This window comes from Pan troglodytes, chromosome 4 (genome assembly GCF_028858775.2).
Source record: "Pan troglodytes isolate AG18354 chromosome 4, NHGRI_mPanTro3-v2.0_pri, whole genome shotgun sequence".
Lineage (NCBI taxonomy): Eukaryota > Metazoa > Chordata > Mammalia > Primates > Hominidae > Pan > Pan troglodytes.
In genome coordinates, this window is record NC_072402.2 from 147,015,347 (window position 1) to 147,040,890 (window position 25,544).

Sequence of the window (25,544 nt, forward strand, 5' to 3'; positions counted from 1 at the left end):
GGAAAGTTCTTCTATACACCAAACCTAATACTGTGGTCTTGGAACTGTCACTCCTGATCCATGTCTGCTCCCCAAGGCCCCAGCTCCCCAGGTAGCACATCTACTCCACCCCTTCTCTTCTCCCACTCCCCAAGAACCCTTCTGTTCTTGGAGACATTTGTCAGAGGCAGGATTCATGGGGCCTCCCTAGTCTGTGGTCCTTTCTATGAATTCCAGGTTGTCACTTAGCCCCTCCCCAGTGCACCTGCTGTGTACCCATTACTGTGCTGAACACTGGGCAGATACGAAGTCAGGCATCATCTCAGTCCTCATGGATTCACAGTGGACATCGAACAAGTCATCTACTCTGGCGCATAGAACAGGGGAATCTCACCTGTCCAGGAAGGCTGGATCAGCCTCCCGGAGGAAGTGGCATCTAAACCAACTCTCAGAGGATAAGCAAGCACTTTCTGGGGTGTGGGGGAGATTTTAGATAATAATCATATCATCAGCTTGGCATGCATCAGGGACTTCTCTAAGCACTTTATGTAACACCTCACTGGATCCTCACAACAGCCCTGTAAGGAATAAGTATTATTATTATCCAAATTTTGCAGATGTGGAAACAGACACAGAGAAGTCACTTGCCCAATGTCACACAGCTACCAGGAGGTAGCAATTGGAGAACAGATTATGCAGAGGAAATGCCGCAAACAAACAGCACCAGGGTAGGGTCTCAGATATTGCAAATAGGTCAGAAATAGTAAAAAATAATTTTTAAACTCTATTGACTAGAACAAAGCCAACCACATACTCCTATTAGTGTAGCCTGTGGCATCTGCTGATGATTTTCTGATTCCTTGATCACACTGAGTTTTCTGCAAGCCGATTGTCCACCTAATGCTTTGCTTTTCTGAATGAGGTGCTATTCAGTCTCTTCTGAATTCTAAATGAGTTCCGTTGTTTGATTGGAAGTGGGAGGTAAGAGGATGGCACATTTATATTAATCACAATTTACTGCTTTATAAAATTTCAGTATACAGGGTGCTCCTGCTTCTCACCAGCATCATCAGCCTTGAGTCTCACAACAGGCCTGTGGAGGTAGGGAGGGCAGTTATGATCACCCCACTTTGATGTTGAGGAAATTGAGGTCAGAGACACACAGCGACTTGCCCAAGGTCACACAACCAGTAAGTGTGGAGCTGGGGCTTGAGCCCTGAGATTCTGGCTCCAATGCCTGTGTTTTCTCCAGAGCACCAAAACACAGCACACTGTGGGAGGTGGAAAGTTTCCAACCCTGGCTCCTATGGCCTCTGGCAAGTTTAACCTTGCTAGGCCTCAGTTTCCTGTCAGTAAAACTGGGATAAGAGTTCCCACCATATAGGGTTGCTGCAAAGAGCAAATGAGGTAAAGGCACTGAGTGTTAGGCACAGAGAATATTCCTACAATGGAATAGCATGTAACAGTCAAAAGGAATGAACACGATGACAAGCAGCAATATGGATAAATCTTAGCAGCATAATATTAAAGAAAAAGTCACAAAAGAGTACCTATAGCACTGTATATTCTTTTAATAAATTTTTAAACTAAAAATTTAAAATAATATTTTCAGGAGTACATCTGGTTGTACTAAAACTATATAGAGGGGAAAGCAAGGACATGGTGAACACAGCATTCAGGATGATAGTGAGATTGGGCAGGGGAGGCAGGAGGGCGGGATCATAAAGTTAGATGTAAGGTACTTTCAAGATTCTGGCTTTTGCTTTGAATGGTAAGTTTGTGTGTGCTTACTCCATTATCAAAAATAACTACATAAATAAATAACTAAATAAAAATATGGCATGCATGGGCCTATAATGAGAGTATCTCATGAAGCAAGGATTAGGATTTTTGTCCACCTGAGGTTCTATTTTTATTTATTTTTATTTATTAATTTATTTGAGATGGAATCTCACACTGTCGCCCAGGCTGGAGTGCAGGGGTGCAATCTTGGCTCACTGCAGCCTCCACCTCCTGGGTTCAAGCGATTCTCCTGCCTCAGCCTCCTGAGTAGCTGGGACTACAGACATGAGGGTTTTTTGTTTTTTTGGGTTTGTTTTTTTTTTTCGTATTTTTAGTACATGTTATTTTTAGTACATGTTAGCCAGGCTGGTCTCAAACACCTGACCTCAAGTGATCCGCACACCTCAGCCTCCCAAAGTGCTGGGATTACAGGCGTGAGCCACCTCACCCGGCCATGAGGTCCTATTTTTTAAAAGAAGTAAAAGTGTAAGGCACAGTACCCATCATATAGGAAGTGTTCAATACATCTTGGCTGTTATTATTAGATAGCTTTATTATTATTGATTATATCATCCACATACCCCTAGTCAGAGGCTTTGCTGTCAGCCCGGGGAGGTTGGTGAGATGGGTCCCCAAACTCAGACATCTCAAAAGCAGAAATCCCCAGCCTCACCTAGGCCTCAGGCCAGACATCCGACCTGGTGAATGAACATCAGTTGGGGAATGGTCAGAGGAGCTCACTGCTGGTTCCAGCAAGCTTTGCAGGTAGGAGACACCTATGAAAAAAAGGCCAGAAGGTACGCTAGTGCTGCGATTGAAAGCTTAGGCTCTGGAGTGAGGTCTAGGTTTGAATCTTAACCTGCCAACTGTGTGCCTTTAGACAAATGACAGTGCCTCTCTGAGCCTCACTTGGCTCATGTGTAAACGCAGGCAAAAACAGAACCTACCTCACAGGGTCATTATGAGGAGTAAGTGAGGCAATCCATGCAAAATGCTTAGCACAACATCTGGAACATCACTTTAGCACTTGAAAATACTACCTGCTTTTACCATCAGGCATCCCAGATTACTCCCTGGGACTACTCTGCTTCCCCACGCCATTGGTGAAGGAGGCGGTGCAGGACGCTGGATGCGGAAACAGCTGCCATCTTGTGTGAGGAGTGCACGTGTGTGTCACAGTTTTCCACTTCCTCCTGGACCCATTTCCTTTGTGAGCTCAACAGGGAGGAATCCGCAGACAAAGGAACAATTCTGGGAGAGCCCAGTCCCACAGCCAAAAGCTGTTTCCTCAGAAGCGGGTGGCCTTCCTCTACCCCCTCCTGTGTGGTCTGGAAATGCCTTGGGGAGAAGAAGTTGTGGCTTCCCTGGAGGCCCAGAGCTGAGAAACAAAATGCCCCAAGTGACAGCCCTCCTGGTGGAGGACAAGAACCTGGGCAGAGCTGATGCGAGTAAGGCCATTGAGGATGTGGGGCTTCCCTGAGCCTGTCACCCTAGCCTGACTCCTGGGAAGAGTGGCTCCCAGAAACTCTCCATGACCACCCTGTCTTCCTGAAATAACAGTGCATCAAAGAATGGTACTCTACCATCTCTAACAATAATCCCTACGATTTACCAGCCTTTTCCCAGCCATTCCTCATTTCCCCTTCACACAAACCTGTGCATGGGCTTTCTAAGCCCCTTCTTACAGAAGAGGAAGATGATTCTGAGGGGGTTAAATAACTCATCCGAAATTACGTACTGGCAAATGGGAGGAGTTAGAGCCCAAACCAAATCCTCCAAGTCCCAAATTCTTCCCACTATTTTTTGCCTTCTCCCTTCTTATGAATGCTTTTGTGTTTCTATCCTGTGGAGTCAAATTTGTACTATTCTCTTAAGCATAAAAGGATATTCAGTTTCCTGCAATCGCTGTAATTAACACACACAAAAGTCTTCCAAGGTGACCTCACTGCCCCTGCCGTCCCTCACACAGGGGCTATATTTAACTCTTGGAAAGTACTAAGACGGAGGCATTGGCTTTGCAGCTGGGTTTTTTTTTTCTGCCCCTTTGTCATTCTTTTCCAGCCCGCATGTACAGTGGGCTTCCCTATCCAAGCTGGGACAACAGGAAGTGTTTGTCTTAGTGATAAACAATGCGAGTCCAACCAGTGCCGTCTCCTTCTACATTCTGCCCACTGTTTGGCCTTCACTTGGACTCAGAGAAGTGCTTGTAAATTCAGAGGAAGGAAGGGAGATGTCCTGATAGCCCCAGCTGGGTAGATTTGCAACAACTTGGAAGAGTCTGTGGGCAGGGGAAGGAGAGATTTCTCAACCCAGGAAGTGAAGGGCAGTTCTGCCAGCCTCACCTGAGGAGCTGGTGGGAGTAAACCCAGAGCTGGACACAGACAGAAAAAGCATCCTGAAGGAAAACTGGGGGAGGCATAACAACTAGATCCTCCAGTATTCTCATTCTAGCATCCTCAGTTTCCACATGTGTAAGTGGGGGTAATCCACCTTATTGTAAGACTTAATTTATGGGCCGGGTGCGGTGGCTCACGCCTGTAATCCCAGCACTTTGGGAGGCCGAGGCGGGTGGATGACAAGGTCAGGAGATCGAGACCATCCTGGCTAACATGGTGAAACACCTTCTCTACTAAAAATACAAAAAATTAGCCGGGCGTGGTGGCGCACGCCTGTAGTCCAAGCTACTCAGGAGGCTGAGGCAGGAGAATTGCTTGAACCCGGGAGGCGGAGGTTGCAGTGAGCTGAAATGGTGCCACTGCACTCCAGCCTGGGCAACAGAGCCTCCGTCCCCGCAAAATAAGACTTAATTTATATAAATAATACACGTAAATCACTTGAAGCAGAATACGTGTTATAGTAGTAATGGAAGAGTAATGGAGATAGCTAACATTTACTGAGAGCTTACTATGTGCCAGACTCTGTTCCAGGCACATTCACATGTGTCGGGGCCTGTTCCCACTGGTGAGGTAGATATGCTCACGTTACTGATGGTGTACATGAGGCACAGGTAGTTACGGGAGTGCCCCAGAGGTACACAGTTTGGAAATTGGGGAACAGGAATTAAACTCAGGTGGTTTAGGTTGCTCAATATCTGTTATCATTATTTCTGAATGTATATGTTAGAATTAAAATCCACCAACTACAAAATGTGCATCACTAAATCAATTGGCAGCCGTATTCATGTGAGGGATATAAGTTGAACAAAATAGAGCATTTGGGAGCCTAGCCAAGTGAAAAATTGGTCTTTTGCTTCCTTTTACATGCTGGGGGTACTTTTTGTTGCCTGATTTTTTTTTTCTTTTTTTCAAGCATCTCTTTACTATACTGAGCCACTATAAGGCCAGACATGGTTTTAAAATCACATTAACTAGCCGTTAGACTTTATCAACTCTTAAAAGAAAATAAAGTTGGCTCCAAGAATTTATTGTTCCATGTATACTTAAACATTTGCCCTATGTTTGGCGCTAGCCAAAGCTGGCAATGTTCCTGCACTCAAGGAGCTCAGGCTTAAGTTGGGGAAAGTGACCATCATCAAAAAATACGTAAGTAAATACGAAATCTTGCCATGTGAAGTGCCACAGGGAGACATACTTGATGCTACCATGGCTTAAAATGGGGGGAGTAGGTGCAGTGAAGAGAACAAGGAAGGTATCCCTGAGGAAGTCAGGATTGAGTAGAGAGCTAAAGAGGATGTTACTGGCTGGCAGCGGAAGGGAGTTCTGATAGGCAAAAAGAACAGCTCTTCCAAGTCCCTGAGTTGAGAGGCTGAGGAACAGAGCGTGAGGACAGCCTGGAAGGAGGTGTCTCTGGAAAAGCCTACAGGGTGCCTCACGCCTGTAATCCCAACACTTTGGGAGGCTGAGGTGGGCAGATCATAAGGTCAAGAGATCGACACCATCCTGGCCAACATGGTGAAACCCCATCTCTACTAAAAATACAAAACTTAGTTGGGCATGGTGGCGCACAGCTGTAGTCCCAGCTACTCGGAGGCTGAGGCAGGAGAATCACTTGAACCCAGGAGGCGGAGGTTGCAGTGAGCCGAGATCGCGCCACTGCACTCCAGCCGGGCAACAGAGCGTGACTCCGTCTCAAAAAAAAAAAAAAAAAAAAAGAAAGAAAGAAGAGAAAAGCCTGCAGGGTTTGAAAGTCACAGAAAAGGCTGCTCTTCCTTTCCTTCACCCTACCCAAGCACTGAGCTCACATCTGATCAGCATACTGCTTTTCTTTCCAGGGCGACTTGCCTCCCCACTGGTACTGTGGGTCATACCCCACTGATATGTTAACACAGTATGCAGAAAGTTAACTATAAAATCATGATCAGAAATATTCAAAGTAAGGCACTGGTTCTTTCTCCAGAACAGGAGCCTTTATGAGATGGAAATTGGGTCATTTTCCTTTGCATAAGAAAGGAAATTTGAGTAAATCAAAAGAAAAATTGTAGGCCCTTCATAAAACCACAGTCTCACAGTGGTCTTTTTCCATTTTTAAATGGTGCTAGTTGCATTTACTCTGACTTTGAAAACAAAGAAGGATAAGTTATCTTTGTGATCTCTGTAAAGAGGCTGGTCAAATAGTGAGGTGGGGAAAAGAGAAGTTGTATATTTTCCTACGGCTTTGCATTTAATGAGTTTGTAATTTGCAAGCTGTTTCCAAGCATTTTTGTACGCTCCAGAGTCTGAAAGGTACACAGGAATGAGATCATGAGTCCAAGTGCCCAGCACTGGGCCTAGTTTGATAGGAGCCAATACAGGGTTTATTATTCTTGTGACTTGCTGATATTTAATTACTCACTTGTCTTTTGTTATGAACTCATTATCTTTGCGATCTCTAAATAAATCTGACCTTCTGAGCGCTAGTGTCCTTTCTGGTTGTGATAAATACCTCTTGCTTTTCACTCAGGCTGCATCAGGGATGTGAACCAGGTAGCAAGTGGTAGTACTTTTTATTGGTAGCTTAATTTCTGCTATCTAACATCTTATTTTGATTTCAGTCATGTGGGGAGGAGTGAGGAGAAGATAGAAAAGTGATCTTACTCTTAGTTGGGCACTCACCAGGAACAATAAGAATTTAACAGCCTAATCTTAGATATATTTTAAATAGGTTTCTAAATTTATTTGAAAAACTTTTTTGCAACCCAGAGAATAATTATCCTTCATCTTGGGTTTCTGAGCCTCTGTCTCACTTAAAAGATTGAAAACTTATAAAAGATGATTAGTCCATTTCTTCCTGTTGTATCTTTTTCTCATCATTGGAATTCACTGTACCTCCCTAAGACTCAACTAAACCAAGCAAGATAGATGGAATTTATTCGTGGTTCTAAATAAACTGGAGACATAAAGACAGTTCTGTCCTCATGCCCGAGTCTGCCAAGAGCAAAGACAGGAGATGGGGGCAGCTTAGGAATTGGGAACAAAGTTTTTCCTGACCGGGGACAGCAAGGACCCAGGATTCCTGGGTTGCGTTACTACCCCTCTGTCTAGAAGATATTGTCTCCTCACCTTGCGTGGAGGGGGTCCTTGGAATGTGAGCACTCTGAGGGAAGGGGCTTCGCCAGCTCCTTGTGCCACAGCCATCCCAAGCTCAGTGTCAGGGCCAGAGCCATGAATAGTTCACAGGATGAGGCTTGCAGAGTCCCACCATGCCCTCTTGTCCCTGTACCATCCTCCTTTGTGCCTACCACTTCACCTGAAACTCAATGGGGCGATCACAGATGAGTGAAGAGAGCAGCCATCGAGTGCCTGAGCACCATACACATCAGTTCATTTCATCTTCACCATGACCTTGTGAAGCAGCTACTGTGATCACCCCCACTGTTTGCAGATGAAGAATCAGAAGCTTAGGAAAGTTTAGAAATTTCCCCCAGAGGCCCACAGCTAGAAAATGACAGAGCTGGGAGGGAAGCCCAAATTGTCCAAGCCTGTGCTTTTAGCCACTCTTTCATGACTTATCTTGAGCATCAAGCTTTGTGTTAGTATTGTGTGAACTTAACACAAAATACTTTTTCCCCCAACTGGTTGTGTGACCATAACTAAGTTAAATAACCTCTTGGACACTCACTTGCTATATGTTTAATATAAGAGGATTAGACTAGGCCATCAAAATATTGTATTCATTGAGTAAATGTTCATTGGGCATCTACTGTGTACTGACTGAAACACAGACCCTGTCCTCCTGGAGCCTATTAGAACTATAGCAAATCTGCTCCTAATGCTATCTCATCAATACTGTGGAGTCTCCATGGTTCTGGAAAGTATTAGAAAATAACAACAATGACAAAACAACATGCAATATGGCTATCATTTAGTGAATGTTTGTTCGAAGCATGGTGCCGTGCAAAGTGCTTCACAAGCATAACCTTACCTAGTTTTCCAACCCTATGCAGTTGGGATCCTATTATTCTCATTTTGCCTGTGATAAAACCAGGGCTTAAAATTTCTAATGTGCCCATCGTTGCACAGCTCAGAAGTGTCAGTGCAAGAATCCCAATAGACATGGGTCCGACCCCAGAGCCCTAGCCACTGCACTATTCTAAGCAAGACTCCATGCTCCAGCTATTTGTAATCTTCAGGGGCTCCTATTCCCACCTTGACTCTCAGTTATTTCAGAAGAGGATAACTAATGATATTTTTTTAAGGAATAGGAGAGGTTTTCCCACATTCCTTATGTCCTCTGTAGCATATTTTTTCTGGTGGAGTATTTTGCAGAGGTTGAACCTTGGACTGCCCCCATCAGAATCACTTGGAGTACTTGTAAAAATGCAAGTTCCTGGATCCAGGAGGCCTAGCAAATTAGACTTTCTGGATAGGAGGTCTGGGAATGTGCATTTCCAACAATCCCGCTGGAGGAGTCTTTTCTTACTAAAAATTGAGGTTACTGTCCTGTTGGTATCACTTTTCATATGCCTTATACCCATACGACCTCTCCAATTTAAATTCTATAATGTTTTAAATCTCTTTGGTTTGAATTCTCTAAAATTAAAGATGAAGCTGTCATCAGACTTCTGTATTCACTGTGATTGAAAGCTAGCTTCTTAGGGTGAGCTCTGTATTGTTCTGGAAGAGCCCAGCACTGGCTGAAAGGTTTCTTACATCCGTGATGTATATCGGGTTTTCTCTGGGATGAGATCCCTGCTGTTAATTCAGGTATTTGCTTTCAGTGGTCTTTTTTTTTCTATGAGATCTTCACAGTTGAAGTTCTGAAGTTCAAACAGGCCCAGTGGGGAGAGGGCCTTCACGCAGGAATTTCAGCCTCACGGTGAGGGTTTCCACCCACAGGTAAAGGTATCCCCAGATCAGGAGCCCCATGAAGTCATGGCCCGGAGCCCTCCACTGAAGGGCTGTGAGAGGAAGCCCAGTACTCACATCTGCCCACCTCCCCCAAGCCCCAGCCTGGCCTCCTAGCCTCTGCTGCACTGAGCTGGGCTGAAGTCTTCTGATGGAGCATTCAGATGTGGGGTCAGACAGGCCAGGGTTCAAAGCCTGACTTTACTGCTTACTGGCTGAGTAACTTCACTTCTCTGAGCCTCCATTTCCTCCTTTGTAGGGCGCTGGAGGATTAGATGGGATAATGTGCATTAACTGCCCAGCACAGGGTAACTGCTCAGCTCCAGCGAAAGACTTGCCGGTTCAGTGCAAGCTGTGCTTTGCCCCATGGTTCCCCTCCCTCTGCCCCTGCTGCCTGCCAGATCTGTTCAGGTCGCAGAAACCCCACCAGGACTGGCAGCCCCTCATTCTCCATCTGCTTCTCTCAGATGCATTCAGTCCCTTTCTTCTCCTTTGGTCTGTTTGAACTTTGGTGATCAAATCTCAGTTAAAGGAAGAGCACTTAGATGTCAAGGTCCCATGTTAAGAATCCCATCAAAGACCAGGAAGGAAACAAAAAAGGTATTACAAAGCTTGGGTGAGAGAGCTCAGGTTTTTAAATGCAGAGCGCTCATGCAGAACCAAACTGTTCTTACTTTAGAAACGACTATAGCAAACCTTAAATTAGAAGCAGTAGAGCATTTAGAAGCCAGAAAGCTGCCACCCATAGGCATTTACTGATAACAACAAGAAATTGCTGGAACCTCACAGCAAAAAGAAAGAAAGAGAGACAGAAGGAAAGAAACAAAAGAAGGGAGAGAGGGAAAAATATAACGAAAAAAGAAAAGGAGGGAGAATGGAGAGAAAGAGAGAGGAAGGGAGGGAAGTGGGGAAGGAGGGAAGGAAGGAAGGGAGGGAGAAACATATTTAAAAATCCCAAAAAGTTTTGCAATCATTAGTCGTTCATTGGGGGGGGCAGCAGTTTTTAAAGTTTTAAAGTGTAGCTAGGGATGAGGGAGTTGCCTGGGGGCAGTCCCCAAGATGTTTTCAGGGGGTTTGTAAGGTCCAGACAACTTCTATATAGTACTAAGACGTTATATACCTTTTCACTCCCATTCTCTACAAGCTTACAGTGGAGTTTTCCAGGCACAACCTGTGGTGAAGGGGTAACTTTGAAGGCTAGTGGGATAAGTATCTTTGTGTTCTTGTGTTTTAAAGATTTTTCAGTTTTAATGTTAATGCAATAAATATTGATAGATACAACCCACATAAAACAAAAGCAATTTGGAGTCCTCAACAATTTTTTTTAAGAACGGATTTCGCTCTGTTACCCAGGCTGAAGTGCAGCGGCACAGTCACGACTCACTGCAACCTCCTCCTTCCAGGATCAAGCAATCCTCCCACCCAAGTCTCCTGAGTAGCTGGGACTACAGGCACATGCCACCACTCCCAGCTAATTTTTTGTATACTTTTGTAGATGGGATTTCGCCATGTTGCCCAGTCTGATCTCAAATTCCTGAGCTCAAGTGATTCGCCTACCTCGGCCTCCCAAAATGTTGAGATTACAGGCGTGAGCCAACACGCCTGGCCCAATACTTTTTAAAAGTATAAAAAGACCCTGATACCAAAAAGTTTCAGAATAACCAGTATAGGGATAAACAGCCCAGTGCACCCCTGAGCCACAACATCCTGTGGGAGAGCAGAGAGGTATCATGTGCTTTTGAATGTGAGTCGTGGCTGCAGGGCCACAGGAGGGCTCCCAGGCCACCTGTGGCTGCCTTCTTGCATCTGCCGTGGCCTCCCTTGTGAGTAATTACCTATGAGGGAATACGCATGTTTGTGTGTATGAGACAGAGAGAGAATGCGCATTGGGACAGTTGGAACAATCTCTTATCCATGTTTTCTAAGCCCCGCCCAGGGGCCAGGCTGACACATAGTTAGTGCTCAGTAAATGTTTTGGAATTGAGTTAACCAACATTTAGTGTATGTATTAGTCTGTTCTCATGCTGCTAATAAAGACTAATAAATAAATACCTGAGACTGGGTAATTTATAAAGGAAAGAGGCTTAATTGACTCACAATTCATCATGGCTGGGGAGGCCTCAGGAAACTTACAATCATGTCAGAAGGGGAAGCAAACACATCCTTCACATGGTGGCAACAAGGAGAGATGCCAAGAAAAGAGGGGAAAAGCCCCTTATAAAACCATCAGGTCTCACTATCACGAGAACAGCAGCACAGGGGTAACCACCTCCATGATTCAGTTACCTCCCACTGGGTCTCTCCCATGATACGTGGGGATTCTGGGAGCAATAATTCAAGGTGAGATTTGGGTGGGGACACAGCCAAGCCGTATCAGTGTGTCTGTTGAGGGCGCTAGAGAGGTTTGTTATTCCATTTGAAGAGATTTCCTTGAAAACAGCTAAAGTTTGGCTAAAATGATTTTAAATAATTACCTGCTTTAAAGAGGGAAACATATTCATCCAGAACCTGTGTTTATGTGATATGGCAGGGCCCAGGCCCTGGAGGCAGCAGGACCTCCAGGCGCCTTTCGCCTGGGCTCTGGAGGCAAGCAGTGACCCCCCAGAGCTGTGCCACTCTGATCCCTAGGGATCACACAGACTTAGAATCAGTCTGGCTCTACCTCTCAAGCTGTGCCACTATCCCATAGCTGCCACAGCCTCAGCGTCATCTTCTGAAAAAAAAGGCATCCCAATAGGACTGCTCACAGATGTGCCCTGGGGATTGGATGGAAACACGCACAGAAAGCCCCTCCCTTAGTGTCCAGCAGCTGAGAGTGCACATGAGATAGGAGCTGCCCACATCAACCTTCAGCTCATTGTCAACGAGTTTGGGGTGATGATGGATTTTGCCACAGAGAGACTGCAGCATCATGTTTTCCTAACAAGGGTCACTATCTATACATAAGATTTATATTTAAAAGAAGGTCCTAGTGTGGTCATCTGTTCATTCCTGTCTTGTCAGACACATGAAGAACACCCACACTGAGCAGGCCCCAGACCAGATGATAAGGAAGCAGAGAGTCACAGTCCAGTCCACGCCTGCTAGAGCCTCACAGCCTGCCAAGGGAGGCAGACACTCAGGGATCAGCACAGATCAGTGTAGTAAATTCTTCAGTGACAGCAAGAATAGCTGACTTGTGGTGAGCATTCACTCTGTGCTGGGCAAGGCCCTTTGCATGTCTGGTGTCATTAATTCTCACAGCCACCCTATGAGGCAGGTGCTGTTATTATCCTCCCCCTTTACAGGAGGAAACTGAGGAACCCATAGGGTAAGTGATTGGCTAGTGAATGATAGGGCCTGAATTTGAACCCAGGTGATCTGGCTCCACGGCCTGTTCTCTTCTGCAAGGTGCTGTATCTCCTCCTACACCTCCAGGCCCTGCAGCTCCGGGTCAGTGTCTCCTGTTTCCTCAGGAGGGCCCAGGGTGGGGAACAGCACATGGAGTTAGGAGTCATGGCTGGAGCTGAAGTCCTGGCTTTTCTTCTTGCCTCTGTGTAACTTCAAGCAAGTTATTTATCTTCTCTGAGCCTTAGTGCCTTCATCTAAAAGGTAGGGGTGATCATGGGACCTACTTCAAAACTTGTTGGGAGGAACAAAGAAAATACTATGAGTCAATATATCTCTGTGGTTAAAAGAAGAGAATGAAGAAAGCAGCTTCACTCTAGGCTCTGCTAGCTGTGTGATCCTGGAGAAGGTATTTAACCTCCTGGAGCTTTAGTTTCATCCTCCATGTAATGAAGATAATAAAATACTTGATATACGATTTAAATGAGACAATAAAATGTAAAAGGGCTGAATATAACTGATAATGATTGTTCAGTACAGGTTAGCTTCTGTTATCACGCCTAAATGCTTAGTGGGTTGCAAAGCAGGGCAATACTACTGTGATGAAGCTGGTCTTTGGCTCTAAGGCAAACCAAGTCCCAAGTTACTTTTCAGGACAGGGAGACATCAGTGACATCATGGTCTTGGCACACTGAAGTCCTTAAAGGACTCTGTGCTCTAGGATCTTGCAACTCAGATGGTCCAGGACCACCAGCAGCAGCTGCAGCTTGGTGCGGATCAGAAATGCAGAATCTCGGATCCCACCGCACACCTCCTGAATCAGAATTTGCATTTTGACAAGATCCCCGGGTAATTCTTACACACACTCAAGTTTGAGAAGCACTGGTGTCACGTGGAAAGAAAGAATGGCACTGATAACATGGAGTGAGGAGGGTTAATGTTTAGTTTGGCTGTGGCCAAGGCACCGGAAACAGAAGGTTCCAGAGATTGAAGCACATGAACTGATGGGACAGGAAGGCTCTCTTTCCTGCCTGTGTCCTGGATGGCCAGGGGCTCCAGCCTGAGACCTGTGCTGAGCTTCGAGCTGCAGTGAGAAAGGACCCTGGTCAAGCAAAGCAGAGGGCAATCTGGGACAGAGGGAGGCCTGAGAGCCTCTGCTCGGGGCTGCCTGAGCTCAGTGTTGCCAGATGAGCCCAGGGAGGTCCAGTCCTTGGGCCAAGGCCATCTGAGGTAGAGTGGGGAGACCCGGAGAAACACCACAGGACTAACTGAGCAGGACCCTCTCACGGGAGCTGGGTGGCAGGTCTGGGACAGCTGAGAGCCCCCGGGTCTGCTTGCACACCCGGACCTGCCCTCTGACCCCTTCCGCCCAACTCTAGGTGGTGGGGGGCCGAGCTCCCGGGCACAGAGCTGTGACTGTGCCCGTCTGCCTTCCTCTGCAGTGCTGGAGCAGCTGCTCCCAGAGCTCACCGGGCTGCTCAGCCTCCTGGACCACGAGTACCTCAGCGATACCACCCTGGAAAAGAAGATGGCCGTGGCCTCCATCCTGCAGAGCCTGCAGCCCCTTCCAGGTCAGCCGCCAGCAGCCTGCCTGGAGGAGCTCCACTTATGTAGGACAACAAAACCTCCCTTCACTGACTCAAGAACATGCAGGAACCCTCTGCCCCACCCCCACCCCCAGGGGCTGCCGCAGGAGGAAGGCTAAGCCCTGGACACAGCGTCCAATGCATTCCATGCGAGCTCTTGCCCAATGTCCTTGTCCACTGGGGCCCCACCTCCCCACCAACAGCCCTGGCTGTGCTCTTTGTACTCCTTCACCCCTGCCCTCCACACACACACAGAACACACACACTCACATAGAACACACACACCCACATACCCCCCACACTGACCTACAACACACACAGCCCCTCACACACCCACCACACCTGACACATGACATGCACACACCCTAGCATACGCCTGACAGCCCCAGTAATCTGTTTCCATACTGGGCTTCTGGACATCCTTTTACTTGGAGAAAGAGATCCTCAATAACTGTGTAAAAACTAAAACAAAGTTTGAAAACCAGTGAAATAATTTAGGACTTGAATGTGCTTTGAAAGTGAGCACTGTGTCCCATGTGGGCTAGAAGTATGAGTGGGACAGGGGAGACCTGGTCCCTCCTCCTTCACAGCTGGCATGTCCCCCTTCTTCCTCACAGCAAAGGAGGTCTCCTACCTGTATGTGAACACAGCAGACCTCCACTCGGGGCCCAGCTTCGTGGAATCCCTCTTTGAAGAATTTGGTAAGTGACCCTCTCCCAACCTCAGCTACGGAGCCATCCCTCTTTCCCTGTGTGTGCAGAAGGGTCCCCCGACTGGGCTGGGCCTGGCTCTAACATCGCATCATTAAGTCGCTTTGGGCCAGTCCTTGGCCCCTCTGGGCTCTGCCAGCTCTGAAAGTCTAATCAAAGTCTGCATAGGAATAGGAATTCAGCTCAGAGACTTGAGGAATGGTAGGGATGACCATGCAGTCCAAAGAAGGCATGGCACATTAGGGTGTTTCCTCACCGGCCACTCCCAGGTGATTGCCACTTGAGACACTGGGCTGAGCGATGCAGTGGCTCAGCAGAAATGATAGCTTGCGTGGCTGCCATGGGCATGGGAGCAGCTGAGCTGGCTGCATGCAGAGTACCTGACGTCCTAGCCCTATCCTGAGGGAAGACAGCTCTGTTCAACACAGAAAGAAAGCTACAAGCCTTGGTGAGAGAGTTTTGGGGACTCATAGACTTAGGGAGCACACTGTGCCTTTATAGCATAACCCTCAAAGATTTCCAAAGTACCAAAACAAGTATGATTTTATTTGATCCTCTCTACAATCCTGGAAAACAGACAAGGCAGGCATCATTGCCGCCAGCGTACAGATGAGTTTCAGAGTCAAAAGTCATTTGCTTAGGGTTACTAACGGAGGAGTGGTGGAGCCCGACATCACACTCAGGCCTCCTGACCCCAAATCCAGCCCTCTTCCCCTGGTGTGTGCTGCTCATCCTTGGCTTTCTTTGCCCAATGGCCTGTCCCTCTGTAGACTGTGACCTGAGTGACCTTCGGGACATGCCAGAGGATGATGGGGAGCCCAGCAAAGGAGCCAGCCCTGAGCTAGCCAAGAGCCCACGCCTGAGAAACGTGAGTCATGGCCTGGGTTCCCACACCTCAGGGCCTCTGTGCCTCTGGAGGAGGCAAGGGAAGCTCTCCCCTTCCCACTGGGTGGTGCCCTCCTGGCGGTTCTGGACCCTGTTGTCTCTCTTGGGTTGTGGGTGAGGGCACAGGCAGCACCATGTGAACATTTCAATGGCCCGTGATGTGCTCGCTGTGTGGTTTTTTTCTTATTTATTTTTATTTTTATTCTTTATTTTGCCACCTTCCTGACTGGGAAGTCACAGTGTTTGTGCTGAGCAGGGAGAATGTGGTGAACTTATCTGTGCCCTCAGGCCCGAAGGACGTCACCAGCCCAACATCTGATTGCATAACATAAGCCGGGCTATGGAAAAAGCTCTGGACCAGGAGCTGGGTGACCTCTGCCCACCCCCATGACTCTGCTGTGTAGCCTTGGGCGAGTAGCTTCTCTTCTCTGAGCCTGAGTTTGTCACCTACAGAATGAAAGACTGGACCAGATATAGGATGCCCAACCTTGGGGCCATGGAATTAGAGCAAGGGGCTCATAATCACAACAAGCTTTGTCTGTCAACTGCATAATTCATTGTCATCATCACCAGCAACAGTAACAGTCACTAGCAACTTACTATGTCCTTTACATGGTGACAGCAACTGAATGAGGCTGGCACAATTGTTATCCCCATTTTACAGATGAGGAAACTGAGGCTCAGAGAGAATGAGTGATATGACCCATGTCCCACAACTCACATGTGGCAGAACTTAGCTGTAAAGCCACGGTTCCCCTGGCCCAGTAGCTCAGCACTCAGCTGCGGGTGGTCCTGCCTCACTAAAGAACAGGCCTCACGCTTCCTTGTCCTACTGCACCTCGTGTGTGTGTAGACGTGGTTACAGAGTAGTGCAGGACTCACAGTAGCTTCTGGTAATTCTGCATGTGCTCAGCAAAAAGTATGACTACTACTGTTTGGCAGTCCACAAAACTTGCGGACATTCCAGGGGAAACCTGATGATTAAAAAAATTGGGGTAAGAATCACTGGATAAATATGCCCTCAAGTTTTACCAGCTCTGTGGCTCTATTAAAAGGTATGGCTTCACATTCACACTGCCTCCTGCCTTCTGCGAGCTCCTGCCTCCCTCTCCCTCAGCCTCTCTCTCCCTACCCTGCTCCGCTCCCCTAGCCCTCTTTTTTGTCCCCTTGCAGGCGGCCGACCTGCCTCCACCGCTCCCCAACAAGCCTCCCCCTGAGGACTACTATGAAGAGGCCCTTCCTCTGGGACCCGGCAAGTCGCCTGAGTACATCAGCTCCCACAGTAAGTTCTGGTCCTCTTGGTGGGTCTGGGGACTTCCTGTCCCTGAGAAGCCAAATTTAAGTTCCTCTGTGTCCTGTGGGAGCTGGAACTGCAAGCCTGTCACCCTCCCAACCATGTCACCATTGGCTTAGGAGAAGCCGCCCTGGGCACCTGGCCTCTTCGGTGACAGCCTGGGTGGACCAATATGTGGGGCCCCAGGGGCTGGGGGCTTAGGTTCTAGTCCCAGATCTGTGTGGCCTTGGAAAATCCCCTTGCCCTCTGGATCTCTGTTCTTCCACCCTTAAAACAAGAAAGAGGAAGCAGACACACCGTGTCAGTGTGCTAGGAGGCAGCTACACAGATGACCACCACTATACTGTTCCCCCTACTAAAACTGCTAACCCAAGTGCTCCTCTTGAGTGGGTGGTGAAATTGTTTCAGTAGAATGACCTCCTATAGGTGGGTTAGGTTATCGAGTCAATGCGTAAAATAAAAAGCACGTGGTCTAAACCAGACGTTGTCAGAGTAGAGTAGGGGTACCCAGGGGTTCATAACATGATGTAGGCAGAAATATCAGAAGCTTTACTTCTATTTAATTCAACATATCTTTTAATAAATTCCATGTGAATGTTTTGTAGCATTTATAATCTGATAATAGCATATTTGTAAAAAAAAGTTTATATATACATATATAACATACAAAAATAAACATAAATATATGTATATATTTTTACTAGTAGGCGGGTGCAGTAAAATAATTTAGTGGGCACTGGTACAAGTTACCATTGAAAATCCCTTAAACTGGCCATAAAGGAGAGTCTTTGGTCTTTTCATCGGCTTCCTCCGGCATTGCAACACATGGACGTTCTTTTGAATGAAGAGATCAGATGAAGTCACTTGTTTGGGTAAAAGGACTTAACGTTACATATAAGAAACTACATCCTAATGTTTGGATGGCTCAGCATGAGTAGTTGAATTTGTATAAGATAATGTTTGTGTGATGCTGCTCTGTCATTCAGCAGCACAGTGGAATGCTCTCCAACCACCAAAAAATAATCAAATTTCTAAAATGAATTCTGATCAGCAAAGACAGATCGGTTTTATTATGTCATTGAAAACGTCAAACACAAAATACTGCATACAACAATTCCATTTGTTTTTTTAAATAGGGTGTACACAAACACACACACACATGCATCCGTTTTAACAATTTTTCGAGGATATGCAAGGAACTATTAACAGGATTTTCCTGCGGGAAATTAATAGAAATATGGGTGAAGGGAACATATTTTTTTCATTCATACTCTTTTCTATTACTGTTTGTGCTTTTTACCGTGGGTGAATTTTTTTATTGTGGTAAAATACACGTAAGATTAACCATTTCCACCATTTCAAGCTGTCTAGCAAGTGGCATTTGGTACATTCAGTACATTCACAGTATTTGCAGCCATCACAATTATCTAGTCCCCAAACATTGTCATCACCCCGGAAGGAAGCCCATACCACTAAGCAGTCACTCCCCATTCCCCACCCCAGCCCCTGCTAACCACCAATTCACTTTCTGTCCATATGGATTTGCCTATTCTGGACATTTCACATAAATGGAATCATATAATCTGTGGCCTTTTGTGTCTGGCTTCTTTCACTTAGCATGTTTTCTAGGTTCATCCATGTCGTAGCATGCCTCAGAACTTCTTTCCTTTCTATGGCTGAACACTATCCCACCATACGGATAGACCACATTGTGCTTATCCATTCCTCAGCCGATGGACCTTGGGCTGATTGCACCTTTTGGCTATGGTGCTTGGATCAGGTAATCCACAGCCCTCTTCAGCCTTGATAGTCTCAGGTTCTGTGTTATCGCAAACAGCTGTGGGGGTGTGAAACAGGCAACTTTATTTTATACACTCAAGGACAGGGAACAAAGTGCTGCTGGGCCTTGAATCCCAGGTCAAGCCTATTGGCTATATGGGGCTCCTTCACCTCCCCAGGGAACTCACTTCCCTCTCAGACAGGGCAGAGAAGACACCTCCCAGAAGCAGCTGGAATCCTGGGGCAGAAGGAAAGGGAGGGCTTCAGGAAGGGCCAGGAACCTTGTCCAGGGAGAGCACGCCAAGCCCATCAGGGAGTATCCTTCCTCTCGCTCACAGCATCCAGCCCTGCCAGGTGTCTGAGTACTGTGTTCCCATGCCCCCTCACCCTTCCCTTCTTCACACCTGACCCCCCCGTTCACCTCCCAGGAGATGTCCAGCATCTGAGGCCTCAGGGTGCCTGCTGGAAAGGCGGGCTCCGAGCCTCACTTGGGAGATAGAACTGGGTGTCCCAGTCACTGGGAATGTCAGTGCTGCCGTCTTCAGGAAACAGATGCACAGGAGGGGCTAGGAGCCCAGAGCAGCATTCTGAAGAGCAGTGTGCTGTGAGAGTGAGTTGGACTGGGCGAAGGAAGGCTTCCTGGAGGGGGGATGTGCACCATCCCCTGAGCTGGCACCCTCAGTTCTGATCCAGGCTCTGTCACCAGCAAACTGTGTGTGGCTTGTTTCCTTGTCTACAAAATGGGGCTGATATCTACCTCCCTGCCTTGTGGGTATCAAAGGAGACAATCACAGTAATAACAGCTGGCACTTGTTTAGCATATTGTGTGTGCCAGGCGCTGTCCTAAGAATTGACGTGCATTGTATCACTAAGCCAAGGTGGGAATTGCTCATGTCACTTTCCAGATCAAGAATCTGAAATACAGAGAGACTTTTCTTTTTGAGGTCACTCAGTAAATGATAGAGATAGGATTTGAACTCAACTCTGATTGATCCCAAAGCACATGCTCTTAACCATCTGAACTTCAAAGTATGTTCCAGGGACTGCCTGCATCAAAATAACCTTTTAAAAACATCATTGAATAAATTTTTCCCAACTCATTGGAGTCCAATACATTTTCTATTTTTATGGATGTTTAGAATTTTCCTATTAAATAGTCATTTTTTAATGCAGATTCCTCAGCCCAGCCCACTCCAATGAACCAGAATCTCTGGAGATACAGCCCAGGGGTCTGCATTTTCAGACAACTCCCAGGTGATTCTGACACAGAATACAGTTTGAGACATCCCACTAACCCCAGCACTGCACCGTACTACCTCCCAGCTCCAAATGGGAAGGTGTTGTGAAAATCTGCACAGGTAGTTGTAGTCACTATTATGCACGATATTATTATCTCCTCTAGTCCAATTCTTTCTTTGCAGTCCCAGAGGTTTAGAAGGAAGTAAGAGGAAGGGCTGAGGTGGAAAAAGATAAGAAGGCAGAGCAGGGAGGGAGGTCTCAGCCCAAGCAACTGGTACATTGCTCCCTGCAGTGCAAAAATCAGAGCTGCGACCAACACACCACACACACACACACACACACACACACACACACACACACACACACCATGCACACATGCAATGCTCTGGGGTCGTTGAGGAGGAGCTGACCACTCACTGCCTGAGAAAGTCAGAGGAAAGATCTTTGATCTGGGTCTTGATGGATGACAAGTCCTCTGGTAGAAGACAGAGGGCACAGGGAACAGCATGAATACAGGCCGGGAGATATGACAGCCCGGCAGGGCAGTTTCTGGTGACAGGAGCAGAGGGACTGTGGAGAGCTAGAACAGATGAGATGCAGAGAGGAGGCCTCACACCCTGGCCTGAGCTGCTCAGAGTGCCTGCTGTCTCTTCCCTGAGGTAGAGCAGGGGTGTCAGGGTCTCCCCCAGTCCTGGCCCCTGGAGTCTGCCTGCATTTCTCCAAAGTGCAGCTCTTTCTGACAACCCACAGATGGCTGCAGCCCCTCACACTCGATTGTGGATGGCTACTATGAGGACGCAGACAGCAGCTACCCTGCAACCAGGGTGAACGGCGAGCTTAAGAGCTCCTGTAAGTACCAGGTGGGCGTCCAGATGCTGGGCAGGGCTTCTGCCCTTGCAAAGAGCAGGCCTTGTCCTGGCCCTTAGCATGGGTGTGCCCACCAGCCCCTCACCCAGACCATGGTCACTAGAGAAGCCCCAACACCCTTGTTTTGGGTGACCCCAGCACTCAGTGGAAAGACCACTGGAATGGGAGTCAGAAGGCCTGGATCTAACCCTTTCCCTGACTTTTGATAACTGATCTTAGGTGAGTAATTTCTTTTCGCTGAGCCTCAAGTTTCCTTATCTATAAAATGGAGATTTGCTGGGTTATTGTGAGAATAACGAGAGACAACAGATGTCAAGATGAAGGGGTATGACAATAGCATAAGTTTATTGAGCATTTATTGGGTGCCAAACACTTGGCTAAACACTGTCCATGCATTGGTCTTCAAATAGCCGGCTGAAGTGGGTACTGTCATTTATTATGATCATTTTACTGATGAGGACACTGAAGCTCTGAGAAGGGAAGTAACCAAGATCACAAAGCAAGGGATAAATCAGTACAACAAAGTGCAAAAGTAGGGGCCAGCCAGGTGTGGTGGCTCACACCTGTAATCCCAGCACTTTGGGAGGCCAAGGCAGGTGGATCCCCTGAGGTCAGGAGTTGGAGACCAGCCTGGCGAACATGGTGAAACCCCATCTCTACTAAAAATACAAAAATTATCCAGGTGTGGTGGTGGGTGCCTATAATCTCAGCTACTTGGGAGGCTGAGACAGGAGAATCGCTTGAATTCGGGAGGTAGAAGTTGCAGCGAGCCGAGATCACGCTACTGTACTCCAGCCTGGGTGACAGAGCGAGACTCCATCTCCAAAAAAAAAGTAAGGGCCTTAGTCATTACCAGTGTCATGCCTAATGCCCATGCCTTCCTAGCCTCAGGCCCCAGGGCAGGGATCGCTGCAGAGGGGTGAGAAGGTGCTTCCCCAGGATGGCACAGTGATGGATCCTTTTCCGTGACGCCTGCAGATAATGACTCTGACGCAATGAGCAGCTCCTATGAGTCCTACGATGAAGAGGAGGAGGAAGGGAAGAGCCCGCAGCCCCGACACCAGTGGCCCTCAGAGGAGGCCTCCATGCACCTGGTGAGGGAATGCAGGATATGTGCCTTCCTGCTGCGGAAAAAGCGTTTCGGGCAGTGGGCCAAGCAGCTGACGGTCATCAGGGAGGACCAGCTCCTGGTGAGTGGTCAGCAGCAGCCATGTGCCTCAGCCTCACATGGACTTGCATGTGGGTGTGTCTCTACATACATGCGGATATGTCTGCCTTGGGCATACCTGGATTGACTTTGTGCACAGAAGCTCAAGGGCCCCATGCTCCCAAGATCAGGACTTTCCCCACTGGAGCAGAATTTAAACACACACACACACACCCTGTGCCTCTCTTTCTCTCTCTCTCTCTCTCTCTCTCTCTCTCTCTCTCTCTCTCTCTCTCAAATTTAAAGACCTGGGCTAGGCACGGTGGCTTACACCTGTAATCCCAGCACTTTTAGAGGCCAAGGCAGGTGGATCACTTGAGGTCAGGAGTTCAAGACCAGCCTGGCCAACATGGTGAAACCCCATCTCTACTAAAAATACAAAAAATTAGCCAGGTGTGCACCTGTAGTCCCAGCTACTTGGGAGGCTGAGTCAGGAGAATCGCTTGAAACCAGAAGGCTGAGGTTGCAGTGAACCGAGATCATACCACTACACTCCAACTTGGGCGACAGTGTGAGACTCCATCTCAAAAACCAAAAAAAAGACCTGATACAGGCTTTACCATGTTTTTGTTTTGTCAAAAAAACAGAATTTTTCATCACTTTTAAATTTTTGTTGTTTTTCATTATGCAAGTAAATGTGCTTATTTATAAAACTAGAGAAAAACAAATGAAAAGTGATTTTAAAAAAAACTATTGACCAAACATCAATATTTTCCTTGACCAAGAGATAACCACTATTGTAATAGCTTTAGTGTACACATTTCCACCCTCATTTCCATACATCTGTCTTTTATAAAACGAATCCCCTACAAAACTCAATCGTTCTATTACTTGCTTTTTTTAAGAAGGATTTTTTTATATTTACCATCTCTCATCCTATCATTTCATAAAAGAAAGAGCACCTTTAATTACAAAGTAAGAGGATAAACATAATTTCAGAAAAAGAATAGCTTCTCTCCCCAGAAATCTGTTGACAAGCCTTGAGAAAAGGTCATGACCTTTTCTCACTCCAGGGCGGCACTAGTCCAGGGGACATGACCATCCTCTTTCCAATCCTACCCCTTCTATATTTTTCTCCACATATTGCAGTAGCTAGGACCTCAAGCACAATGCAAACAGAAGTGGGAGACCAGGCATCCTTGTCTCAGTCTAGAGCTCAAAAGGGAAGTCACTGTTAAAGCTGAGTATGGTGGCTCATGCCTGTTTTTCCAGCACTTTGGGAGGCTGAGGCAGGAGGATCACTTGAAGCTAGGAGTTCGAAACCAGCCTGGGCAACAAAGCAAAACTCCGTCTCTACCAAAAAAAAAAAAAAAAAAACAATGTTTTTTAATTAGCCAGGCATAGTGGTATGCACCTGTAGTCCCAGCTACTTAGGAGTCTGAGGCAGGAAGATTGCTTGAGCCTGGGAGTTTGAAGCTGCAGTGAGCTATGATCACAGCACTGCACTCCAGCGTGGGTGATAAAGCAAGACCCAGTCTCTAAACATAATAATAATAATAATTTACCATTCAGGATGACATTTGCTGTGGGTTGTTGGTAGATGAAAATGTTCCTTATTATTACATTAAGGAGATCCCTCTATTCTTAGTTCACTTAAATGGATGCTGAATTTTATCAAATACTTTTTCTAGCTCTATTCAGATATGTGATTTCTGGCCTTTTTTTCTATTCATATGATTAATAATACAGTTGATCTTTGAATGTTAAACCGCTCTTGCGTTCCTAGAATAAACCCCACTTGGTCTTGATGTAGCTGCTTTTTATATACGTCTGGAATCCAATTGCTAGCATTTTGTTCAGGGCTTTTGTGATTGGGTTATGAGAGAAATTAGCCTATAATTTTCTCTTTTCGTAATATCATTGACTGGCTCTGTTATGAAGGTGATACCGGGCTCATTAAAAAAATGGGGAAGTGAGAATCATTATTCGTAAACTATTGACTTCCCAAGGCCAACCCTCCAACGCTGTTAGAATTGTCTCCCAAATTCCTGCCAGATAGATTTTTAACTGGCTTCCTCCCGAGCCAGCCCATTTCTTCTCTGGTTCTTTAGGCTAACCTGGTCTTCCTAGGATTGTGCTACATTCTGCCTCTTCCTAAATAGGTAGTTGTGACTGAAAATTGCCCAAAGATGCCTCCTCCCAGGCTTCTCTTCCAGGGTGAACACCCTGGACCCTTCAGCTATCCTCACACAGTGCCCATGGCTAGGCTGGGTCGGGGAGGTCTCTAAAGGGAGGTCGGGCTTCCCCCGAGCTTTTGTGTAAGGATGTCTCCCTCCTCTACCCTCTACTTCAGAAGATCTTGATGTGTTTCTCTCCCTGTCCAGTGTTACAAAAGCTCCAAGGATCAGCAGCCACATCTGAGGTTGGCACTGGATACCTGCAGCATCATCTACGTGCCCAAGGACAGCCGGCACAAGAGGCACGAGCTGCGTTTCACCCAGGGGGCTACCGAGGTCTTGGTGCTGGCACTGCAGAGCCGAGAGCAGGCCGAGGAGTGGCTGAAGGTGCGTGGCCTGCACCTGACCTTCCCGCCTTCTCACCCTTTCTCTCTTCCCCAAGCCAGCCCTCAGTAGAGCTGGCTCCTGTCCCTGGAAGAGCCTCTTGCTCAGTGCCTGAGCCCAAGTGCCCTGTGCGTGGCTAGGGCTTATGTATGGAAATGGGCCTCGGATATCTCCAAGAGGCAGACTTCATGCTGGAGACCTGTGTCCCTTCTGGTTATTTGAATTCCCTTTCCAAATCCTTACTGTGGGCTTATTCAGCCTGCGCTTGTATACCTCCTGCAACTGGAGGCTTAGTATGTACAAAGGAAGCTGATTTCATCATTAGACCAGTGAATTCTTAAAACAACAACAACAACAAAGGAAAAATCCTTCCTTGCCTTGAAACGTACATCTTTGTAATGACCACCCATGGGCCAGTTTCTGCCTCTGTAGCTACACGGAACAATAAGAGTCACCACAAAATGAGCACTTACTTTGTACCATGCATTGTGCCAAGAGCTTTACATACATGACCTCATTTCTGCTTGAAAATGGGACAAAATATTATTGTTCCCATTTCGCAGATGAGGAAACTAAGACACAGCTTTGAGAACTTATGTGACTTGCCAAACGTCACACAACCAAAGTGGTGGGAGCCAGAATTTGAAGCTAAGAAGTAAATCTACTCCAAAGGCCATAGGCAGGATGACATAGTGATGACATGGGAGAGGGGACTTTGTGGCACCCATACTGGAGTGCAAGCCCCAGGCCTAAAGGGCACTTACTGGCTGTGTGACCTTCTGCAAATGACTTTGCCCCTCTGTGCCTGTTTTTTTCATCTGTGAAATGGTCCTTGGAAGGATTCTGGAGAGCACTTGGCACAGCGCCTGCCAGGCAGTGAGTGTGTGGTAACTGTCAGTAACTACTGTTGTGATGACTGCGATGCCCCACCCCCCATTCCTTTACAGCAGACCCCATCCTTGCACCGCCTCTACTTCACTCTGACACCGTCCTTTCCTCCTCTGATCTTCCTGCTGGAACAATGAAACCAAACACCTCCCTCTCTACCCAGCCCCTTCCTTCCTGTGATAACCAGCCCCCATGATGGAACATTTGGTGTTTCTCA

The 25,544-nt window shown here is 47.0% G+C and overlaps 1 protein-coding gene across 4 annotated transcripts in view; it reads left to right on the plus strand.

The window, feature by feature from the left end:
• The window catches only part of AFAP1L1 (actin filament associated protein 1 like 1), a 69,089-nt gene that overhangs the window by 13,868 nt on the left and 29,677 nt on the right, over positions 1-25,544 (plus strand). The window contains exons 1-8 of one of the 4 annotated variants that reach the window (XM_009449919.5): positions 12,310-12,635; positions 13,814-13,942; positions 14,575-14,658; positions 15,438-15,535; positions 16,726-16,834; positions 20,615-20,713; positions 21,710-21,921; positions 24,263-24,442. In XM_009449919.5, the coding sequence (XP_009448194.1) occupies positions 13,900-13,942; positions 14,575-14,658; positions 15,438-15,535; positions 16,726-16,834; positions 20,615-20,713; positions 21,710-21,921; positions 24,263-24,442 (825 nt within the window). In that variant the 5' untranslated portion in view covers positions 12,310-12,635; positions 13,814-13,899. Of the gene's footprint in view, positions 1-12,309; positions 12,636-13,813; positions 13,943-14,574; positions 14,659-15,437; positions 15,536-16,725; positions 16,835-16,856; positions 18,627-20,614; positions 20,714-21,709; positions 21,922-24,262; positions 24,443-25,544 lie in introns of those variants that run through there. The other 3 variants (XM_518027.6, XM_016954015.3, XM_016954016.4) reach the window with 3 other exon arrangements.